General features: G+C 37.6%; 2 protein-coding genes across 3 annotated transcripts; one reads left to right on the top strand and one right to left on the bottom strand.

The window, feature by feature from the left end:
• Positions 1-1,277: 1,277 nt before the first annotated feature.
• Positions 1,278-13,371, top strand: LOC102236185 (zinc finger protein RFP-like). Of its 2 annotated transcripts, XM_023333201.1 has the most exons (11): positions 1,278-1,377; positions 4,704-5,190; positions 7,277-7,460; positions 8,076-8,171; positions 8,692-8,781; positions 8,873-9,016; positions 9,950-10,097; positions 10,797-10,844; positions 10,914-10,940; positions 11,019-11,194; positions 11,754-13,370. In XM_023333201.1, the coding sequence occupies exons 2-11, from the start codon at positions 4,715-4,717 to the stop codon at positions 12,120-12,122; spliced, it is 1,758 nt and encodes a 585-aa protein (XP_023188969.1). In that variant the 5' UTR covers positions 1,278-1,377; positions 4,704-4,714; the 3' UTR covers positions 12,123-13,370. The 2 variants fall into 2 exon arrangements, with proteins under 2 accessions (XP_023188969.1, XP_014328668.2); XM_014473182.2 differs by lacking the exon at positions 1,278-1,377 and having other exon boundaries at positions 3,205-5,190; positions 11,754-13,371.
• An 833-nt stretch (positions 13,372-14,204) lies between these two features.
• LOC102236439 (sterile alpha motif domain-containing protein 9-like) lies at positions 14,205-24,629 on the bottom strand. Its single transcript, XM_014473179.2, has 5 exons — positions 24,452-24,629; positions 22,779-22,898; positions 22,545-22,640; positions 20,089-20,119; positions 14,205-19,997 (listed from the first exon to the last, which is right to left on the bottom strand). The coding sequence occupies exons 2-5, from the start codon at positions 22,871-22,873 to the stop codon at positions 15,198-15,200; spliced, it is 5,022 nt and encodes a 1,673-aa protein (XP_014328665.1). The 5' UTR covers positions 22,874-22,898; positions 24,452-24,629; the 3' UTR covers positions 14,205-15,197.
• Between the last annotated feature and the right edge of the window lie 42 nt (positions 24,630-24,671).

Below are 24,671 nucleotides of genomic sequence, written 5' to 3'. Positions count from 1 at the left end.
CTTCACATTGTCCCGTAAACAGGTGTGGCCCCACCTGAACAGAAAAAGGTTTCAAAACAATGGACAGGTGGAGACTATGAAACTATGAAAAACAAATCCCATCTCTAATATGTTGTGATAAAGAAATAGCACACGACCTTACATTCATTGTACGGTGAGTCACTTGTGTCCTACTAAGTCTTTTGTGATTTCATGCGAACGAGGTCATCTAGAGTTAAAACATTCAAGCCACAAATACAAAGACCTTTAAACAGGAAACCCCAAAATACAAAATAAACTATTTGATTTATAATGTCAGTACTAATTGTGATGCTTATTGTTAACTCTGTGGTTCCATACAGTAGCAGATGGTTCAGTTTGTTCTTCAACATCAGCAGCTCTACATAAAGGTGAGAACCTATAATTAAACCCTGGAACTCAAGTTTCAGCTGAGGTTTTTTATTAAGAGCAGAAAGAAGGGATGCACCGTTCTGCGGTTGCCACTGGAAACATCTTGTATTAATTTGTACCATGTTTTTGTCACTGGTTTCTCAGCTCTCTGTTTTTTCTCTCTTCTTGCAGATATAGCTGCAGACTTCCTGGGTGTTTTCACTTTATCTCTTTCTCTCGCTTTTAACTTTTCAGCCCGTCTCTGTTCCTTTTTTCTTCCTCTTGTCATTTTTAATGAATGTATCACAAACATTTCCATACTTTCCATATATTTTCAATATATCCTACCATATATTGCTCATAAATCTTTACATATATTTTGTTTATGTTTCTATATAATTTCGAATATGTGTAAAATACATTTACCACAAATTGAACATGCTTGTGAGATTATATGTTTACATATATTACCATTACATTTTCCCATAGAGATCATAATACATGATGGTGAATATTTAAAAATTAAAATTATGGGATATAAAAACATACATATACACACATATATTTGTGTTCATTAATATATTTATATACATATATATGAACACATATATTGTAGAAATCAGTATATAATTCCATATATTTACAGCACATACCTTACAAAATACAACAAAATAATACATAATATATTTCAGAGTTCGCCATGACTGTAAAATCTACGAACTGTGTCTGTCTGTCCCATCTGTGCTAGGATGCAGAAAGCAGATATGAAGACGTATAAGAGAGTGTTTTGAAACCCGTATACCTGCAGTGTGGAGTCGTCACACCTGTCCAGCAGGTTGGGCTGGATCCGTTCAGCAGGTGAAGGGAGTGGTTAGACACGCTGAAGGAGAAGAATGACATGAGGGGAAAAACACAAAGTTGTCATTTAGAACATTTTGGAGCCAAGCTTCATCGTTTACGGCCACTGAACGGCAGAAATAATCTAACGTTTCTGGTCATCAGGAAAAGGTAAGACAAGCTGAGATCATGAGTTTTAGTCACATGATCTCAGCTTTTCTGTTTTTAAAGTGAAGGAATAGGACAGACAAACAGAGAGTTTATATAAAATAAGTCCGACTGTATTGAATGACAGAGATATGTTATTGAACAGATAATATGGGACCATAAAAGTGTCCCATAAAATCAAAGTAAAGGAATTAAATTAATAACCTTAATTGTTATTCAGTTTCAGCTGTTAATTAGCTGAAACTAATTGCCAGGAATCTTTAATTAAAGGAAAGTTATGTGGGAGATTTTAAGCATAACGTTTTATTGAATTTATTTTCAATATTTCTTTAGACAAAGTTGAGCCGTATTTTTATTTTCCACAGGAACATTTTAATTTTCACAGCTCTGTTCTGTTAATAAGTATCCACATCTAGTAGCTATGAATGCAGCAGGATGAGTGTTCAGTTTAAAAAAAAAAAAAAATCAAATTATATCTAATTTTTTTATAGTAAGATAATGTTCTGTGAAACCAAATGACAAAATATATCATTTTCACTGCAAAAGCACAAAATCTGACTAAGTATTGTGTACTAGTGCACTTGAAAAGAGATCAATCGATTTAGAAGTAACATGTCAGGAAGATATAGCGGCTTGTTTAAAGTCAATAATCCCTTAATATTGATCCTTTATTAGGATGGGAAAATGTCTTTTTATAAGTGCAATAATCTGCCAGTTGAACTCAGACTTTTTGTAAGGAAGTAGTGTAAACAAGTTTCTATAGCTTCCTGAAAATTTACCTTAAAGTTAGTTTTGTATTATTTCAAAACTAACTTGTACTAAGATATCTGCAGTAGAAACTAGACCAAAAATACTTGGTAAGATTTTGTGTTTTTACAGTGCAGTGACTCCTTTGACTGAGTTCTGCGGGCGGTTTCTTTTTTTCTGTCCATTCATCTTTAGATTATTTGTCTTTGTGATGTTTTCAAAACACAGTCAAGGTTAGCAGCTTCAGATGAAATCAGCTTTTCCTTCAGACTGGCTCTCCAGCCGGAATGATTTATGATTTATTTACGGACTTAACATGTTTCTTTGAACGTAATAATCGCTGAAAGTGTTGAGTCATGTTACAGGAACATGAACAATCAGTGCAGCTCACAGCTGAGTCTGCGCTGCATACCTGAAGCCCGAGCTTCGCCACAGGCCAACAGGTGTTACCTGCACTGCAGCTGGTCTTACTGGTTCAACTGTTAGTTCCTCCTGGGAGAAGACGCTTGAGAAAACGCCTTTCCATTTGAATCAATACTGTACTTAAACGTACAAGTAAAGAGAGAAAAATGTTCTATAAAAAGAGTAAAAGTACCACATTAACATAGAGTGTATTCTCTAATACAAAAGTCTAAAATGTTACTAAGTGTGCAACCTGTAGACTGCAAAAGCACAAAATCTTATCATTTTGGTCTAGTTCAGGGGAGTCCAAAGTGTGGCCCGGGGGCCATCTGTGGCCCATGAGATGATTATGTTCGGTTCCAGACAACAAATCAAGAATGGTAACTATTTGACCAGTGACCCAAAAAATTTGTGGATTGTCCTTTTTTCTTTTAATAAGGCAACAGCCTGAAGCTCTTTTATATTTTGGGTGTTTAAAAACATACAAGTTTCATAAAAATGTAGGTCATCGTTAAGCAGGTAGAACAAAAATATATATTAAAAAAGCACAAACTAATTTTTGCATTGTTAATTTAATGAAAAGGTGTACCCCCTGTTGTTTCAATTTGCCAGTTTGAAGACTTTTGTCATCCAGTTTTTGGTAGAAAGAGAGAAAAGAAAAAAAACGATAATTCATGCAAATGGAAATTATTGTGCTCATTTTAATGTATCATGCGATTAATTAATTTTTTGCTTATTGCGACAGGCCTCAGTGTAGTGTTCATGGTTGTTTTATCATTTGAAGTGGAAATCTGTGATTCTATAATTAGATTTATGTAATTCAGAAAGTCACACCTGGGCACCAGGAGTTTGTGCGTGTGACTGCGAGACTTTTTTTAGGATCTCAGGCATCTGATAGCTGACTAACCAGTGACGTTGTTGACATCAACGACTGCAAATGTTATCAGACTGAGACTAAAATAGCCTGCATGATGTCACAAAGACACAAGTTTAAAAGACGACAGCAAAGGAGTATAATGAGGCTGCAGATTAGAGCAAAAATGTCTGAAACTTTCTGATGTTGCTCTTCTCCATCATTTCACTCTGTTTTATACCATCCAAAACATCCAGACGTCAGCTTGGCCAAAATGTTTTGTTGGCAGTGAAAGCAGGAAATAATGAACTGAAGCAGTTTTGTAATATGACAGAATTAGACTTCCTTATGAAGTTAGGGAGAAGGTTTAAGCAGTCGGACTGAAAAAGTCATTCCAAAGACGTTTCCTGAGTTACAGTGCACTGTAAAAGTTTGCCCAATTACAGATTTCTTCAATCTACCCACTGCCTACGTTGGTCTACACATGCAGAGAGGCCATTAACTAACATGCGAAAAACCCGGAGAAAAACAACACACCCGCAGGGAGACCTAAAGTCAAACTCAGAACCTGATTGCTGTGCAAAAACCTGTCCAACCTTGCAGCCTTTAACTACAACCCATAAAAACTGTTTATATCAGACAAAGAAAGAGACAGAGAAAATACAAAATAAATTTAAAATGATGATTTATAACGAAAAAAGCAAAAAACCATGGGAGCACTGGGAGCCAGAGAACAAAAAACATCAGGAATAAACAAAGGCAAAAGGAGCAAAATGGGATTAAACAGGAGAAACCAGTGAGGAGGAATGAGAAAAGGGGAGCAAAGTACTGAGATTAACTAACAGGTTGCAGGTGTGAGGGGAGAGAGAGAGACAGTGGCACAGGGGGCGAGGGAGAGTAAACGGGAACAGGAAATGGATCTAAGAGCAACAAGGAATAACTAGAAACAAGGAAGAAATAAACAAAATAAACTAAAACAAACTGAACAAAGTCGATCTATTCAAAGAAAGAGACTAAGAAACACAGAATAATAATAATAATAATTATTAGTATTATTATTATTATTATTATTATTATAATAAAGTAGAATCAAAACAACTTAAAACAGCTCAGGATCTGATATTATCACCTGGTGATATTGTAATGTAGAGCTGAGCATCACCTGCGTAGCTATGGTAGCTAATCTTATTGCTTATTGTCTGAGATAGTGGAAGGGTCCTAGGATTGAACCCAGAGGTACCCCACATGTGAAATACGTTTAAATGATTCATCCTGTTTATGTTTGCTTGTTTAGTCTTTCCATCTAATCATAGTGTCTTTTATTCAGGAAGAGCAGCCATGGCTCTTCCCGCTGCCTTTCTCTCGGAAGAACAGTTCACCTGCTCAATATGTCTGGAGATGTTCAAGAACCCAGTCTCCACCCCGTGTGGCCACAGCTTCTGCCAGTCCTGCCTCTCTACCTACTGGGACGGCAGAGGAAGAGGGCAGGCTGCAAAGGCTTACCAGTGTCCGCTGTGCAAAGAGTCCTTCAGCAACCGGCCAGAGCTCCAGATAAACCGAACCTTGAGGGAAATCACCGAACAGTTCAAGCAGATGTCACAGTCTGACGGGGGAGCCGGAGGAGGAGGGGAACATCTCGGCTTGAGGGCCCAACAATCAGGCCCGTCTCCACCAGCGAGACCGGGGGAGATGCCAGAACGTCTCCTGGTAGAAATGATGGCACGTTTCCAGGGGCTGACGCCGCCGTCGCCTCACCAGGGCTTCCAGACGCAGAACAACCACGACCCGCCGCCACCCTACTCCCCCTCTCTCAGGTAACTCAGTCACACCTCCAGAGAGACCAATACTGAGGTGGTACGAAGACATTACCTGCACTGGTTTGCACCCATTATCAAATCAAATTGTATTTGTATTGCACATTTCAGCAACAAGACATTTACATCAGAAAAACACAAAAATAGAAAGTCATAAAACATACAGCCAACAATTGAAACATTACATTTAGTCGAGTGTCATTGTAAAATGTTTCATTTATGATGTTTTAAAAGCAACTCTAAACAGCTGGGTTTTAGTCTAGATTTAAAGGAACTCAGTGTTTCTGCTGTTTTGCAGTTTTCTGGAAATTTGTTCAAGATTTATTTTGCATAGAAGCTGAAAGCTGCTTCTCTGTGTTTAGTTCTGGTACTGGGGATGCAGACCAGAACCAGAAGACCTGAGAGGTCTGGAAGGTTGCTATGACAACAGCAGCTCTTTGCTATATTGTGGTGCTAAGCCGTTCAGTGATTTATAAAATAACAGAAATATATTAAAGTCTATTCTCTGAGCTACAGTGTAAGGACCACAGAACTGGGGTGATGTGCTCTATCTTCCTGGTTTTAGTGAGAACGGCAGCAGCAGCGTTCTGGATCTGATTGATTTTTTTAGCCAGACCTCTGAAGACACTGTTGTAGTAATCAGTGCGGCTAATAAGCGCATGGATGAGTTTCTCTAGATCTTGATCTAATCCTGGAAATGTTCTTCAGGTGATAGAAGGCCGACTTTGTGACTGTATTTATGTGGCTCTGAAGGTTCAGGTCAGAGTCCAACACTGCTCCCAGGTTTCAGCCTGATTTCTGGTTTTTAGTTGTAATAACTGAAGCTGTGCATTGACTCTAGATCGTTCCTGTTTAGGTCCAAAAATAATAACTTCAGTTTTGTTTCTGTTCAGCTGGAGAAAGTTTTGGCACATCCACACATTTATCTGTTTTAGGCATCTGTTCAGTGATTGGATGGGTTCTGAGTCACCTGGTGACATCATAATGTAAAGCTGTGTGTCATCTGCGTAGCTACGGCGTCTTATTTCCTGTTATAACCTGAGCTAATGGGAGCTTATATTAAATAAGAGGATTGGACCTTGGGGTACCCGACATGTGACTTATCCCTTTCTGGAACCTTCCTCTATGTTACTTTCTGTTTGAAACAGCTGAAATTACAAAAATAAAAGAAACAGATGTTAAAATACAGATGTTAAAGTTGGGCTGGATGATCTGGTAGAAAAAATGTATCACGATGTAAGTATTTCATCAATCAATACCAAGAATTTTTTATTGTTTTCTTTTTTAAGTAAAACATTTGCTAGAAAAACTTTAGAAATTTTGAGGAAAATAATTACTGTTTATGATAACAAATATCTCTTCAGCACAATAGCACATTAGGGCTATTGTAGTAAGAAAAAAACATAAAAGAGGGGTAAATTTCCACCTAAAGATTTAGCTGTTTTGAGATTAATCTCTGAAATCTTCTAGGGGGGGGAATTTGGAAATTTTTGAGTTTCAAGCAAGTTTCTTTCTACATAAAACTTGGATTAATCTCAGGCATTTTCTTGAAAAAATTTGGAAATTTTCTAGCAAATGTTCAATTTTCAGATTTTTGGTGGAAATTAACTTACTAACGCAGGGGGAAAACAGTCTTGTTATTAGCAACTTATGATTACAATTCTCTGTCAGACGAAGGCAATATGTAGCTTTTCTGCTTTCCGTAAATAATTCCATAATATTGATGAAAACGTATTAGTTTCACTGGCGCCGTTACCTAGCAACGCCAGCCAAGCGCAGCCCGTCACCTAGCAACCCAGTTCTAGTTCCACTGGCAGATTATTTCATTTGTAACATGGGAAAAATGTAAATAATCTGCCAGTGGACCTAGTACTTTTTCATCCATAGTAAGGAATTATTGACAAGCTCATATATTTCCCTGAAAAGTAACTTGTAAGTTATTTCAACTGTACTAAGATATTTGGACTAGAAATATCTTTACAAGACATAAATGACTTGTAAAGATGTTGTGTTTTTGCAGTGATCTTTCAGTTTTCTCTGATTTTAGAGAATTTATGATTCATGAAGTGTTTTGTCTCCAATAAAGGCACGGCGCCGCTCAGAGTCTCCCTGATGTCCAACCCAACCTGCCGCTGTGTCCCATCCACATGAGAGGCCTGGAGTTCTTCTGCCGCACTGACAACATGTGTGTGTGCAGTGTGTGTGTGGAGATGGCAGACCACCGAGGTCACAGCGTCGCCCCTGCTCAAAGAGAGTGGCACATTAAGAAGGTGTGTGTGTGTGTGTGTGTTAGATGCTGATTTCTAACTCGGTATCAAACTATAAGGCTTTACAAATGCCTGGTCTCATGTTATCACACGTTTAAATCTAAATCAATTACACTGCAAAGAAACAAAATGTTACCAAGTATTTTTTTATCTACTTTTTAGTACAGACATCTTAGTAGACTTGAAATAAGACAAAACTTACAATTAACTTTTAAGCAAGAAGTTGGAGCTTGTTTTAAGTCAATAATTTCTTAAAATGTATTTTAAGAAGTACCAGTTTCACTGGCAGATTATAAAATGTTTTTAACTTATAATAAATAAAATAATCTGCCAGTGGAACCAGTACGTTTTTATCAATATTGAGGAATCATTTATTTAAAACAAGCTCCTATATCTTGCTGAAAAGTTACTTTTATTTCAAGTGTACTCAGATATTTGTCCTAGAAACTAGACAAAATAATTGGTAATATTTTGTTTTTCCAGTGTAAATCTTTAAAAAAAAACCTGCAGGTCTCTTCAAAAATCTAGTGTGACTTTTTTGTAGGATTATTTCTTTTTGTGATTTTTTTATATAAAGGTTTTCTTTCTTTTATTTTAAATGATCTCTATTGTCTCCAGTCGCAGTTAGGACTCCATGAGATGGAGTTGAAAGAGCTCATCTGCGCGAGAGAGAGGAAAGTGGAAGAAATACGCAACTCCATTCGGGAAATAAAGGTGAGCTCTCAGATTTTATTAGTTGAATCTGTCATATTTTAGAGTGACGGCCGTTTATTTGCCGTGACGTCAGCTCAAAGTGCTACAGCTAGCTGATATTTTCACTAGAAACTAGATCGATTACTTTGTAAGATTTTGTGTTTTTGCAGTGCCCAGACACAAACCTGCAGTTTTTGTTAAAGTTTCATAAGTTTTTCATTGAAAGAAACTGATTTGGATTTTTTTTTCTCTTTTACCTGATGTTGTAATTATATTATTTATGTGAATTATTTTCATTTTGTTTTGTAAAATACCGAAATTTCCACATAAGTTTATATTTTGGTCCATCGGATTATAATTTTGAAATATGACAATTGGATCAGTTACTCAGTACATGAGACGCCTTTTTACCAAATACGTTTCTACTCTTACTTGAGTAATCTCTTGGACGGCATCGTTTTACTTTTACTTGAGTAAAAATATGTTGAAGTAGTGCTGCTCTTACTTGAGTCTAATTTCTGGAGACTTCTGATTCACTCAGGCTGCGGCGGAGATGGAGACAGATGGAGTTGTTTGTGCTTTGACGAAGCTAATCTCTACAGTGGAGCATTGCCAATCCAGAATCTTGGAGGTAAATAATCTGACAGATTAATTATAATTAAACAGACATGTCTGCTGGTTACAGAGCTGCCTGTTTTTATTATTTCGACTCTTCCCACCAGGTGATAGAGATGACTGTCACAACAGCAGAGAGCAGAGCTCGGAGTTTGCTGAAAGAGCTGGAGGAGGAGATCGCTGCCCTGAAGAAGAGGAGCGCAACTCTGGGCCAGCTGGCTGTTTCTGAAGATTATGTGCTGTTTTTTAAGGTGAGGAAATGTTTTACATATTCCAACATAACGATAAAAAAAATTACTCAAAAAATATGGGTTGAGTATCTTGGTGTTTACGAATAATTGGAGACGGATGATAAATAAAGGCATGCATGAGGAAGAGACGTGATCGATAAAAGTAACAGTTGATAAATGATTCTGGTTTTTTTCCCTCAGAATTTGGACGTTTTCATAAGATCAAAAATCAGAATTAGGAGGAAGGAAATTCCAAATTCTGAGGGAAGAAAATCAGAACTCTTAGGGGAAAAAGTTAGAATTTTGAGGGGGGAAAAGTCCAAATTAGGAGAAAGAAAAGTCCAAATTCTGAGGGAAGAAAAGTTGGAAATTTTAGGGAAATAAAAATCAGAATTTTGAGGGAGAAAAAGTTAGAACTCCGAGGAAAAGAAAAATTAGAATTTTGAATTCTGAGGGGAAAAAAGTCAAAATTTTGAGGAAAAAAATTCTGAATTCTGAGAAAAAAAGTTGGGTTTTTGAGGAATAATAATAATTTTGAGGGGAAAACAATATCAGAATTTTTTTTTATTTCAGTAGCCCTAATTTTCTGCTGTACAAAACTGCTGTATTTACAGGAATAAAAATAATTCATATCCTAAAAAGAACTCCATGACTATACTAGTGAAGCATAGTGGTGGCTCAGTGATGCTCTGGGGTTCTAATGTGGTAGAATTCCTGCCAGTATAGTAAAAAAACTAAATTAATCAGGAAAATGTTACTTGTGATGAAACTGATGCTTGAAGCCCCAGTACCTTCCAAAACCAGTATGATCCCCAGCATAACTCAAAGTCCACCATGAACGCCCTGCAGTCGTTTTCCTGAATCTTTTTTTCCTCTGTAAAGAAAAACGTTTACAGAATGTTTTCTGCTGCAGTCGACTGACCAAAGAAACTCTTTGGCGTTTTCCTTCCACAGACATTTCCTGCCTTGTCCTCGCCCCCACAGGCGAAGGACTGGTCCAACGTCTCCGTGTCGTCTCAGTCCACCTCTGAAGGGATTCTCAGGACCATCAGTAAGATGGTGGAGCGACTCCAGCTGGACCTGCAGAACCTGCCAGAAGCCCGTAGGTTCACAACCAGGGAGAAATTTACCAGGAAAACTCTGAGATCTTTTTTGATTTTTTTTCTTTTTGCCAAAATATTTTTATTGAGATTTCCCACGCTGAAAATACAATCATGTACCAATCTGAACAAGCTTCTTTTATAATTACTACATGGCAGCAACATAATCCTATAAACCCATTTTGGGGAACAATTTGGAGAAATGTAAAAACAAAAAACATAAAAACACAGCTTCTCAGAATAACAGGAATAACTCAGCATTATTTTAAGTCGAAATCCTTAATAAAGTGAATGAAAGGATCCAAAATGTTCTCAACAAGGTGTTTGGATTTCCTAATATACAGAGTCGGGTAATAACCAATTACTTCTTCTTTAAAAAACAATTAGGAGTATTTCTTGATCAGTTATTTTTTTGGACAGCTACTTATTACGTTTACTTGAGTACAAATATGCAGAAGTGGTCCTACTTTTACTTGATTGCACTTCTGATAAAATCTACTATTCCTTCCAGGGGGAAATTAAACAACAACCACTGGGTGGCGCTACGTCTGTATCTAAAGATATGCACTTTTTTGTAGATAACAGGTTTATATCTATAAACTTGCATTCTGGGAGATTATACTTTACTTAAGAAGTAAAATGCATGGATTATATGTTTATATATTAACATATTTAAGGAAATTTTCTTGTTTTGTTTACAGGCCAACAACAACCGTCACCAGCTCCGCCGCTCCCTCGGCCAATCCCGAGTAAGCCTTTGAATTGTTTCTAAACTATTTATAAATACTGTAAATGTTAATCTTTTTTTTTCTTTGCAGGAATAAGAAGAATTCAGGAATTATCAGGTAAGGGTTGGTAAAAGACTTGCTGTTCATTTAGTGTCTTATAAAGAGGAATTAATCATGAATGTGTTTAATCTGCAGAGGACATCACCCTGGACCCCAGCACAGCTCACCCGCGCCTCATCATCTCAGCGGATGGAAAGCAGGTCCAGTGCGGCGACCGCCATCAGCTGGTCCCAGACAACCCAGAGCGGTTTGACCGCGTGGTGTGTGTGATGGCCCATCAGGGATTCACCTCAGGACGCCATTACTGGGAGGTGGGAGGGCTGGCATGTGAACAAATGCATTCACTGAATACAGTAGTAGATTTAAGCTACAAATAACCTGCAAATACTTGAAATCCTCTCAATATACACTCATAACCGGTTATTTTAATAATTCAAACACTGAAAATACTTTAATATGAATAATGGAAAACATGGCATGATAGCAGAAACATCCCCAGTCCTTCTTATCTGCTCTTGGGGTTAACAGCCACTTCATTAACCCATCTGAAAAAAAACAAAAATAAACATGTAGAATCTGTTCAGTCTGAACATAAACCCTCCTCTTCCTTCTCTGTTTAGCTTTTCCTTCTCTATCAGGATTTTTTTTTAGCTACCTTCAGTATTTTTGTAAAGTCTGGGAAAAATTCACATCTTAAAATGCATCACCATAAATACTGCAAAACCTGCGAAGATAAAAAAAAAATCAAGATATAATTAACCACATTCAAAATGAAAGCTTTTAATTAATTTCTCACTTCTTGACTTTAGCTTGTGCAGAATTGATCGCCTGAAATGTAACAGTCATGTTTCCCTCTCTGTCCTCTTCCAGGTGGATGTCAGCAGTAAAACCGACTGGGACCTGGGAGTAGCCAGCCGGTCCGTCATTAGAAAGGGTAAAATCCCAGTGAGCCCCGCCCACGGCTACTGGTTCCTCAGCCTGCGGGATCGGACCGACTACGCCTTCAGAACGGATCCGGCCACCAGCCTGACAGTCGCCACCAGACCGTCGCGGGTCGGCGTCTATATAGACTGTGATAAAGGACTGTTGTCCTTCTACAACGTGGAGACCAAGCTGATCATCTTTACTTACACAGACAGTTTTAAAGACACCATCCATCCGTTCTTCAGCCCCTGCACCAACAAATCAGGGCAGAACGCGGCTCCTTTAGTAATCTGTCCTACTGCAGTGACAGAATGAATGAGCCAGTGTTCATAATCTTCACTTATGTTGAATACCAGAGCTCATTGTAAATGTTTCTATTGCAGAAATCTGAATTTTACTTCGTTTTTAGTGAATGCTGAAAGAAATATTCAACCTTAAAGAGTGTGAGAAAGTCAAAATGACTTCAGATTGTATGTAAAGATTAAAAAACTACTGGCAGCTGCTGTCAGTTTGTTTTTACCGTTTCCTGAAAGGTGCGATGCGATTTAATGGATGTAACGTAGTAATATACTATAGCTCTCAAACACCCCTGTTGAAATATTAGCATTTTGTGTTGTAAATAAATCATTTGAAAACATATTTCTCAAAATAATGTGATTTTTTTATACTGAACAATTCAACTGCAAATCAAACAAATCTCTTACAAGGAATATCAGAGTTAAAGAAAAAACTATAATAAACTGGTTCACTTTCTATTTACATGCTTAAAATTGTACTTTAAATATGTTTTGCTTTAATCATAATTCTATTTCAGCTTTGACTTATTGAAAATGTTTTTTATCCAAAGTGAAGTCACCATTACTCCCTTTGTTTGTCCGAAGCTGGTTCCAAAGTGTCCAGCAGGTGGCACTGTGGTTTCTTATTTGTAAGAGTTAAGCCGCATATACTGTATGTGCCTTTATATCTGCGCAACAGCCGTTGGTCCCGATCTGAAGCTGTAAAGATAACAGCAAAAAACTTCATAACTTGGTAAGATGACCTAGGAATAATCTATAGTGTTGGTAGACAAAAACTAACATATATGTATATATATACGTATATAAATGAATCTTGGTTAAATCCCACTGAATTCGGACGAAACAGCGCCATCTGCTGTCGCTGGTTGTACCTGAACTAGCAGGACTTCTCAAGACGAGCTAATGTGTTTGCGAATGACTGTAGACAAAATATAATATTTGAGTCATGGTACAGTTAACAGCTAGCTATATTATGTTGTGTATTATGCTCCTTGTTTTGTTTTCGCCATGTTTTGCTGGTAGTTACAGTTGAATTTTATTGTATTTTGTTCGACTTTATGTTAACGTGTTCAGCTAAGCTAGAAGCTAACTGTATTGCGGTTTTCCAGGTAAAACTGATCTCCTGCACAATTTCGCTAATCTATCCACAACTGCTGTGATATTTTTCACAGGTACGTTACTGTGTACAATTTGGAAATGTTGTGAAAATGTTCTGATAACTTTTATAGTTTTATAATTTTATTGTTCACATGTTTGTTGTACAATATTTAACATATTAAAGCTATAAAAGTGACAGACAACATTAGTATTTTTGATTCCTATTTTAGAATAATAAAAAAAAAAATTCTTAGCTTTTATTAATCCACAAAACTAATGTAATATTACTGTTGTATTAATATGACATTATTTAGGGAATTTAAACTTAAATTTGAAACAATATATAATGAAAATCAACCAAAAGCCACTACACAATTTTATGGTAGTTTCAAGGAAGCTAACAGAGAAAGCTAGCAAACATGCTAGCTGAGCTGTTAGACTTGCATGTGTTTTTAAGTGGATTAAAGTCCAAAGTTTTTTATATTTAGTGTTGTGGGCTTTTCCTGGAATTTGTGCACTAACTGATCTTGATTATTTTACAGACAAATTATGTTCCACTGAAAAAGTATGTATATTAAGAAAATGTATCTTCATCCTCAGCTTTCTAAACAGGCACCTTACAGCAGTTGGCAGAAAATAGAGGAAAAGGATTTTGAGTCTTGCTTTAAGCAGAACATACTATAAAATGACCCAGACGGTCTTGGATGTGAAGACCAAGGTCTAATGTCTTCTCTTCCCTTTTTGCTTTACTCCATTGCTGCTCGTCTCACTTTCACTATAAAAGTCTTTCCTCTGGTCTGAATTATAAACTTACATATCTGCCTCAATGGTCATACTGATCACTCAAATCACATTACACACTGATAGTCACAAATATGCACAAATTAAGACAATAATACAATGTGACTTGCTCGGTGACATGTGGCAGGTGTAGAAGTTTTCATGTTTTCTGGTCAATGATTATAATAGGTAACAACTGCAAAGAATCAAAATCTTGTCAAACTCAAAAAGCATATAGTTTGTCATTTGGACATTTTATTTTAATACATAAAGGAAATAAAATCATGAAATGGGGCATATAACCATGGTTGTTCATATATTCTTACATCTGACCAGTTTTGTTCAACATAAATACTCATAGAACAAAACAGTTTCTCACTAGAAAGCTTCATATTGTGAAATACATCATGCAAGATTAGCTAAAATGTGTTTATTTCATTCGTTTACAGTCTAACATGAACATGTCACATGTTGACATAAACAAAGGTTTTGAATGAAAAAGAGTAGATTGAAGGAAAAAAAAATCTTGTTTACTCTCAAAAGTCAGTTTATTATACCAAAAACAATTAAGCATCAACCAACCAGCAACATAGACATGTCTTCAAACACAAAACAAACAATGTGTATATATAAAGAGACATATCAAAGGAAAAAAAACATCTTTGTAATGATACAGCACTCTACTGAATCAATGTACACTGCTCAAAAAATAAAGGGAACACTTAAACAGGTGTTTAACACTTAAAGTGTTCCCTTTATTTTTTTGAGCAGTATACTTCATTATACCTTGACAGAATATATTTCATTGTTTTCTTAAAAGTAAAAATAGATCTACTTCCTTTGATCCTTTAGACAGATTGTTCCATAACAATCATAAACAGAAGCACAACAATCCATTTGTTCAGTTTTGACTTTTTTTTTTTTTTTAAATAGGCATACAGCCCAGAAATCTTTAAAAAGACTAACTCAAAGAATCTAAAATCTCAGAGCGTAGAACATCTGGCGAAAAATAATAATAATAAAAAAAATCTTAACTTTGGATAAAGTTTGTACATTTATTACAAATGGTTTGCAAAAGAAATCGTAATCAAATTATTATTTCTAGTAAGTCTTCAATGTTTTTGTCTTTGTACATTCTAGTTGAAGACGTTTTACCACTTTCTGGAGTTCTTGCAGTGTTTTTGTAAATTGTATTATAATGGTACTGATTACTTCTTTACTGAGCAGTGAGGTATTTAATGTTGTAGGCTACAGGACCTTCCATTGTGAATCCAAGATAGAAGGATATTTGCTCCCGACTGCATCCGCTGCGGATGTCTCCCAGATAAGCTGGACGGACAGGAATTTTTAGGTTGCCTCCATAGTTCACGGATATTTCTCCATTTTCAGAAATTCCTTTCACTCTTAACAGCTCTTTTTTTACCTGTGGTTCATTCCAAGCAGCTCCGCTCTGCCAAAGATGGTTCAGTGTACAAGACTGGCCACTCTGATCACTGCAAGACTCTTCCCTTAAAATCTGATCAAGCACCACTTTAGAAACTATCCTGTTCAGTCTAGAAGATTTGCCAAGAAAGAAATGAGCAACGGCAGTACGGACTGGGAACATGTGAGAAAAACGTCTGTGAAATGATTTCTTGGCTGATCTGAAATATGTGGCGATATCTTTGTATGTTGACAAACTTTCCAGTTTTCTATCCTTAGTAGGCCACATGAGTAGCATGGACAGGTAGTACATCTCTGTTGAATTTGAGCGAGTACCCTCTTTTTGTAGTTCCTCATTCAGAAGGTCAACCAATTCCTCATATTTTTTCAGTTCCTTTGAAGATGGCTTGATGCTGTGCATCACTATGTTTGCCAAGATGAAGTTGACTGTGTCTGATACTGATCTTTTAGGTGATTTCTCAAAGATAAACTTCCACTTTTTGAAGATGCGTTCCATCTCTGTAACATTTTTATCACTCAAGCACTGCAACAGTCCAGCAAATGAGTCTGCTCGCTTTGTTTCCAGGTAAAACCTCTGGTCCTGTATGTCCTGGAGTAGACTCAGATTTGGGTTTCTGGCTTTTTCAGATGCTTTCTCTTGCTCTGAACTACTGAATATTTTCAGGTATTGTTTGAAATGCTCTGATAACTTTTTTTTGTTTCTATCATCAGCAGTTACCCTTTCCTGTGACCTAGGTCTCAGATATGTGAAATAGTTCTCAAAAAAGCTGAAAATTTCCTTCAGCCTTGGCTTCAAAGAGATCAAAAATCTCTCATGGCATTCCAGGACATCCACAAACTGGGCAGTGGCAGCGTTGCTGTGATCAAAATGAAAATCTCTTATTGTGTGGTGGCCTTTGAGAATCTGTAATAGTATATCTGTTTGATATCTGTCTCTGCTCTGAGAAAGAGGAAGTTCTTTGATGAAGTCAAGAAGGATCATCATAACTTCTGTCTCTCCAACATAACCTGATGTGTTGTAGGACTTTGTCCTCTTTCTGTTGTGAAGATCAAATGGGTCTATAGTTTCATCTTTCTTGGCCAGCTCCTGTGACTCTTGGAAGGCTTTTGCAGCTTTGGAACCCAGTATCAAACATTCATTAAGAGCTTCGGCAGTGAGAGGCTCTGAATCTTCAATTTTCTTTTTGAGTTGGCTCTTGTAAACTTGTCCTACTGTGTCTGCAATGTAGGAATTAGAATTTTTACCTCGTGCATCTAAAGCCCATTTTAGGGCAGCCTGGAAGTCTTTTTCTCTCAGACAGAAATATCTTGCCAGTGCCTGTGGCAGAGTTGCACTTCTGTCAAACCTTCCTATGGCTTTCTCAAAAAGCTCTTCGACTTTTTCTGCTCCTTCCTTGTTATGTATTTTTTCAATTAAAGGAGAAAACTGTGTGTCTTTGTCATCCCCTTGTTCTTTTCTGTGGCGGGAAATGAGCATGCTTTGTATGTTCTGAACCAGGAAATCCTTTCCCATGCAGGATTTATAGAGTTTGTCAGAGTGTAAAATGTCAATAGTTACTTCTGCCAAGGAAAGTTGATGCCTTTGTTCAAAGATCTGAAGACAGTTGCTGGCAATCATTGGGTGTAAGAACCGGACCGCTTGATAGAAGCCTTGTTCTTCAACACTGAATGTTATAAGCAACGTGGAATATGGAGTCATTGAATCATCAATTGTTTCTCGTTTCCAAAGGGAATTCCTTATACCAAGTAGCTCTTCACACAAAGAGAGTGACATGTAGGATCCATTCACAAAAGTGTTCAACAAAGCCAGAAAGGAGAGGAGCCTCCCTTGTCGACTGGTGGCATCAAGAGCTTTAAGACTGTTGCTCACAATGTTTGTAATGTAAGCCTCGCTGAAATTATTTGTCATGATCATAAAAGCATAAAAGGTTTCAGGCTTTTCATGGTAAGTTTTTAGCTGCTGAAGTTTCTCAGAAAATAACCCCTGCTCTTTGGTTGACAACTTGTTGGTTATGAATATGTTGGGAACATAACTACTTCTGGAACTCTCATCAGGAAACTGTGTTCTCTCACAGTTCAGTATGAGAACCATGAGAGCGTTCTGCTGCCTCCTTTCACCAGCAACATGAAGTATGCACTGCTTAAGGTCCTCAACATCCTCCCAGTTGTCCACTAAGAGGAGGACAGGTGTGTATCCTGGCTGATCCTGTTTTCCATATGTGAGCAGGTTTATGACTTGAGCTGCAATGTCGTTATTTGTTGCCCTGTTGTTTTTCACAACCGCACATCTGAATTTCCTCCTTAAGTTCCAAAGAACATGCATTGCAAGGGTTGTTCCCCCACATCCTGGGGGATGAAAAAGATTGATCATGACACATGAAGATGTGTAACCTTCAACAGGTGTGATCAGGTCATACAACTCATTGTACTTGTCTCTCTTGATGAACGGCAGACTGCCTCTCTGTTCAGAGAGGTGAAAGTTCCACCATCTTACTTGCCCCCCTCTATAAAAATCCTCCTCTATTTTCTTATTAAACTCATCAAAGGAATCAGACTTTTCAATTTCTGTATTTTCACACTCATTTTTACTCAAAATGTCCAAATCTGTGAAAAGTTCCTCAGCTTTTTTTGTCAACAGCACTAAGCTTGAGCCTGTAGATGGCAGGTATCTCTGGGAAGACTGTGTTTGGGGCTCTTTGAGTTGTTTTATTGTACTGGATATTTCATTCAGGCTCAGTTCATAGATGCATTTACTGGAGATGTCTTCCTTACAACGTAACTCTATCAGCTTCTTCCAGTCATTGAATACTCCAGAATCTCTGCAGATGCACAGCATGTTGTCAGCCCCCTCCAGGGTGCGATAGATGGCACAGAATGTCTCCAAAATAGGGTGCGACAGGTCAGTGACTGCAGAATGAAGAACCAAAATGACCAGAAGTCTGTCTTTTGAAATTACATCTGGACTGCAAAGAAAACCAATCATTTTGCTGATGTCTCCAGAACGTCTCTTGAGCCATTCACTGGATATTAGTGGCATGTCCTCTTCACTCTCCTCATTCAATCGGCCATTGCAGAAAATCCAACTTGTTTGCTTGAACAAGTTAAGCTTTCCCAGGAGTGTAGGTAAACAATCCTGAGTGTTGAACATTTGAGGGTAGTGGAGATTAGCAATATGATCTTTTCTGTAAAAATGGCATGTTCCATTTAAATCAGACTCTGGGTCAAACTCTAGTACAGCAAACAGAGATATTTCTTTTAGAAAGTCCATATGCTCAAGCTGGTCTGGGTGACATTTGTCAGTAACTACAATAACCTGCAGGGAACTCTCAAGAACGTGTCTTCCACGTGTCATCAGCTGCTTTAACCTTTGTCCCTGGTAGCTTTGTGGGAAACATCTTTCTTTGTTTTCCTCTGCTGCCTTGCGTGCTGACACCAAGTTCTTGACCTTTTCAGTCAGATCTTTCAGTTTCTCTTGACCAACTCGTGGATTAGTATCTGCGAAAATGTTGACTGACCGTGGACCTTCCCTAACAAATAGACAGAAAGTTTTGCACTCTTTTTCTTCAGTTGATGTTATACCCAGCTTAGTATAGAAAAGATAATTCTGTGTCTGTGAAATCACTGGAACCACATCAACCTCGATCACCCACTTATCTGAAGCTGTTCCATTTTCATGGAGAACTTGTATAAAGTTTGGTGGCCTGATACACAATCGGGCAACATTCACATACTTTTCTTCAAAAAAGTCCCCCAGAGATGATTCAAATGCCTCATTGTACTTGTTGAGAGAGGTGATCGTTTGCCCAACTACTTGACCATGTTGTTGCGCTTGTTGTACATTGACTCCAAAATGTATTGTTCCATTGGTTCGTGAATTCATGCAGCTGGCAGCAAAACTAAAAACTTCTCTATTGAATTCATAAAGGATCTCCCTTTCACTTGCTTCATTTACATTTGGCAGGAGGTGGTACTCATGAACAGGGTCAATGAGATTACTTGGACCTGCCATTGGTGGAAGAATGTCATTTTCCATGTAGAAGACTGAGGAGTTACTTTTATCAAAGGGCCGAATCTGACATACTGGCCTCTGTCGTTGTGGAGCTTCTAAGTTGTCAGGAGTTTGAATATCAATTTGACTCTCAGCTATAGTCGGATCAACTCTTATTACGTCTCTTGTCATTTGTAGCATCCATACTGAAGAACTTAGATTTTGGATTCCTGAATCTGATGACACCGTCTCATTTTCTGCTGATTCATCCAGCTTTCGTGACATCTCTACATTGTCCCTGAAGTTGAGTTCACTCTCTGCTGCTTGAGTGGCTGGTACAAATGTTTCTGATTGCTTCTTAAACTTCTTAACCTGCCTCAAGATGTGTATTGCTGGTGCTGGTGGAACACCAAGTTCAAGCAAGTCTTCTTTTTCATAAGAGGCCAGATAAGCTCCTGTAAGCTCCTGGTCATAAAGTTTTTGTGCAAGTTCTTTTGGTACTCTCAGTTTAATAACCAACCAGTCTTTAACTTGATCCTTAGTCCAGTCTTCAATAAGTGGTGGAAGTGTTAAGTTATGGTCAACCTAAAGAAGGTAAAGTAGAAGATAAATTAGCTTATGGTGTTTCCACAGACCTTTATGAACATACATTAATTGTTATTAAGAGAACACATACTGTTTTTGTCGGCAGTCCACCAATTGCATTGCTGTGAATGGATCACATGAAGAACACATTTAACAAACAAAGTGTATTTCTACAGTGCAGCCAATAGTTAAAAAATAAATAAATAAATGTCAGAAATAGCATAAAAGGTTCACTTGACAAACCATCTCTTGAAACATACCCAACAAATTAAGATTTCCATTCACTCAGTTTCAGGTGCTGTGTTTGACCAAACCAACAGCAGAGTTAAATGTGTTGCTATGTGCCAGATCATCATCTTGTTCAAAAATTTACTTCAGGATTTTTTAATGCTTATCAGATAATTATTCATTATAATTCAATTTACTTTCCATTTAAGACCTGAGTTAACTACAGAGGCTTGGGTAGTTTTATGGGGCACTTATTTCCTACCATCATTTCCAATGCAGTTACCTTGGAAATATCAGTGTATGCCTGCTCCAGGAACAGTAAATCCTTCAGGGGGAGGGACGTTTTGGATGAAAACTGAATTAAACGTACTGGGAGGTTGTGAAACGTTTCTTTAAACGGCACAGTAATGTTTCCTTTAACTTCTTAGGATAGGGCCATGGGCTAATCAAAACATGTCCATCACATTTTTTGCACAAACTCATCCTTGGATAGATTTCACTTAGCCATTTCTTCCTATTCTGATCTCCTTTCAGAATGAGTTGTTTGTGGGTCCTCTTGTCATTTAAATCCAAATAAGTTGCTGCTGTCCATATCCATCAACTACACGTGTACACTCGCACTTTATGCAAGTGAAAATGGCTGCCACAGATGCGCAACTGTAAAACTGTGCATCTTTCACCCTTAGTCAAACCCAGAAGTAGAAAAAGTGGTGCACAATTCAAGGATGCAGCAAATGGTTTCTGAATGGTGTCATGTTTAATTTTCAGATTTTCTACAAACAGTAGGGTCAGAACTTTGCTTCAGTCTAGGTTTGTTGGCAAAATCTGCGGTGTACTGTCTGTAGTTTTCAATAGGGTACATGGGAAATTATTCACCCAAACTACAATTTTCTTTGGCAATATGACTGGGACAATGCCAATGATGACATTACACCACTCCTTTAGTGTTCGCTAAGGCAGAACTTATTTAGCAAATGTGTTTCTATCTCCCTTTTAGAGCATTAACTCTCTTTTTCAGAAAAGACAAAAACCACCTTAAGTGAGTGTATTTTTTTTAATGTGAAGTTTAGGAAATTATTTGGAATTTTTTTTGTACATCAACCTATTGTTATGCGATACTTCAAAATGCACATCAAAAACGTTGATGGAGACTTAAAAATAAAACAAAGCCATAGAGCTCTTTTTTTGGGACTGGAAGAATGTTCAAGCCAGCCGACAACACTTGACCTTTTCAGCAGCCATTGTACAGCGGTAAAACCACCTGACCAAACGTGATCGTCTTCTGATAATGAAATCAGTGGAGTTCTGCTTGATTTAGGGGCTGGGCTCGGTTTACAGTTGCTTGAGGGACAGAGTCCTCCAAGTGTGACTTAATAATTGGGAGGTTTTGAAATGGGTGTTTTACAGACATCAATAAAACATTTACTTGTTGCCAAAAAACTACTGGGTTGTTTGTTTTTTTTAATGCTTGGACTGTTTGTAGAAGCAGTAGAGATCTGAATGGAAGTGCAAAAATCAGCAAAAAAACTTGCATAATAGGTCCCTTTTAAGGTCAACAACACCTACTGTATTTTACTTTGCATTAACTCCTCAATGTACATTTTCACTTAATTGTTAATGACACAACAGTTCTGTGTCTTTAACATATAGTCCCATTTTAGAGTATACACAACAGAATAAGGATATTTCCTTTGACACAGTTACAGGTAAAAATTTTAATAAATGTACAGGGGGAAACATCAAGAAAGTACACTTGCAGCTTTTCAGCATTCTGACACCTTGAAAAATCTTTCCCATTAAGAATATTTTTAACTGCAACGTGTGCTTTACAAATAATTTGTCTAAAATGGATAACAGCCAAATAATTTGTCTGTTATTCAGCCACTCACTTTATATTCCCAGAAAAGGCTTCCTTTCTCCTTATCCTCCTCCTCCCAAATGAAATACTAATTATTCCCCTGATTATTCCCCGGAATGACATTTTCAGGGCTAAAATAAACAAATAGCATTTTTGTCCACACTCCCGTTAAAGATTAATTAGTTACTAAATTAGTTGGTGATTATCTTAATAATCAATTTTTCACTATTAATAGTTTCAACTCTATTTATCTTGTTTTAATTCCATAGACCACCACCATTGTACATTTTTTGTTATACATGTCAGATACTAGGAGTTGTTTCTTTATAGCAACATAGGAAATGACACATATTTAAAGTTTTGTCCACCTCAGATTCTATTAAATTCTCCTGGTCTTTTACTTGGAGTTTCAAAAAAATAAAAAAGGAAAACAAGCCTTTTTAATGTCTGGAGAGTCAAACCTGAAATCTGGTGGAGGGGACCTAGACCTGTAGCTCCTTAGAGATGGATCTGTTGGGCTTGTATTTATTTCATCCACCACAGAGCTCTGAGAATTCCTGGAAAAGGTATAAATACGTGAATTTAAGGAAGTGTGTAATCATTAACAAAAAACTAAGCAGTTATAATCCTTATGCTTTCATAATGGCAGCTTTCATAAGAGTTGGCACACAGGGTAAGTAATGATAGTAACAAACCTTTCATCCACAGCGAAGTTCACAAAGTCATCTTTGGATTGGTCAGTCATCATAGAAAGGGACGGTGAAGAGCTCTGCTTCCTCTCAGGATCCATTGCTGCTTTGTGACTTTGTTCTTAGCTAGTTTTTACAGTGGGAAAATATGAGAATATATTTTTAGACTTTTAGAAATCTAAAAATGTAAGGCAGTATAAAAAAAGACAGATCATCTGTGGAGAGGGAAATAAAGAGCTTCTCTGCTTTCTGCCAGTGCTCCCAGTATTAACTGCAGAAATACACCACTCAGAAACAAACAATCAGAATCAGGTGAAGGATCTTAGCACTGTCAATCATGCATGTGTACATGCTGCTTGCATTCTCCCCCTTTTCTCTCTGCTTCACTACAGCTTCTTCCCGATAGCACAGCCTGTCATCAATGCTAATGCTAATTAGCAAAATGGCTTTCCTGTAACAGTAATTTGTTTTACTGCCATTAGCGCATTGAGTAGCATGTACACAAGCATGATTGACAGCACTAAGGCCTTCCTCCTGGCTCTGATTAGTTGTTTCTGACCGTGAGTGGTACATTTCTTCAGATTACAATAGGAGCACTGGGAGGATGTGAAGAAGCTCAATTTTTTTTCCCAACAAATTATCTGTCTCAAATTATACTCATGACATGGTGACAGTTCTAACAAATATGGAAAAAATATATTTTTGTGAAAGTTACATGCTGCAACTTTAACTCATACAGAGTTTGGTGAGTTTTTGAATATGATAAAGCCCCCCAAAAGGCCCCTCTTTTGGGCTAAGAAAAATAATAATAAACAGTATGAAAACAATAGGCCTTTGCAGCGCTTTGCTGCTTGGGCCTAATAAAATAAACACGAAAAATAAAAATAAAACATTTGATGTTTGAAGGATCTTGAAATGAAGATGTGTTGTAATTAAGCATTCTTTTTTATATATATGTATGTAACAGGCGGCACACCCAGGTGTCGCTCCCTCCACAGCCTGAGGCTCCATAAAAGGGAAGCTGGAAAAAGTATTTATTCTCAGATCAGGTTACAGGGAGGAGGAGGAAGAAGTGAAGCATTACCCCTCCCTCATCTCATCAGGGACAGGCATTATACAGAGAATGCCTGTGTGGGTGGCCCTGAACCGAAAACGGGGGGATTTCGGAAAAAACAAAAGATTAACCTTTCCTAGAACAACTTTTCTTATCAGTTCTGTTCTCACAGCGACAAATCAAAGTGTATTTCCGTCAATACGGTGTGTTTTATCATCTCAAGGTGGTACACTGCCGAAGAAAAAGAACATCTTCTTCCATTTCCCCTTGAACTAAATGGCCTGACAACCAACCCGCCGTTTCTAAAAAAGAGAGAGAGATACGACTCAGTTTAAACCCCAACACGGTGTGTATATATGGACCGTGTTGTGCCAGGTGGGGAGGGGGCAGGGCGGCAGATAGACACCCACCGTCGCACCAGGGTTAATATACTGTATTATTGAAATACAGTTTTTCAATAATACAGTATATTATTGCTATTTGAAAACGTTAAGGTTTCTCATGCAGCTACAGTGGAAGAAAAAACGATGAACAACGGAATCAAAACTGTAAGCCAGGCGTGTATGAATAAAGTTAAACGGCAACAAAGTGCGTAGATCGCTTTGCACAGAAGTGAATTACTCACCTGGAAAGATTTCTATCCGAATGTAAACATTTCTGGCGCTGCAGAAAAATCAGCTCGTTCCCAAATGTCTGTCTGTGGCATCAATCAGCCCGAAGCTCCATGTTTCCTCCTGTGTTGCTTAAAGTGCAAGTCATCGTCTTCTTCTGTTGTTTATTGGTAGTTGGCGTTTTGATGCGGTAACGCCTCCAACAAAATATTTATTCCAGACAGCATGTCTGTT

The sequence above is a fragment of the Xiphophorus maculatus genome, chromosome 5, assembly GCF_002775205.1.
Source record: "Xiphophorus maculatus strain JP 163 A chromosome 5, X_maculatus-5.0-male, whole genome shotgun sequence".
Classification (NCBI taxonomy): Eukaryota; Metazoa; Chordata; class Actinopteri; order Cyprinodontiformes; family Poeciliidae; genus Xiphophorus; species Xiphophorus maculatus.
Note: the sequence above shows the minus strand (reverse complement) of the source record. Positions and strands in the feature narration are given on the sequence as shown.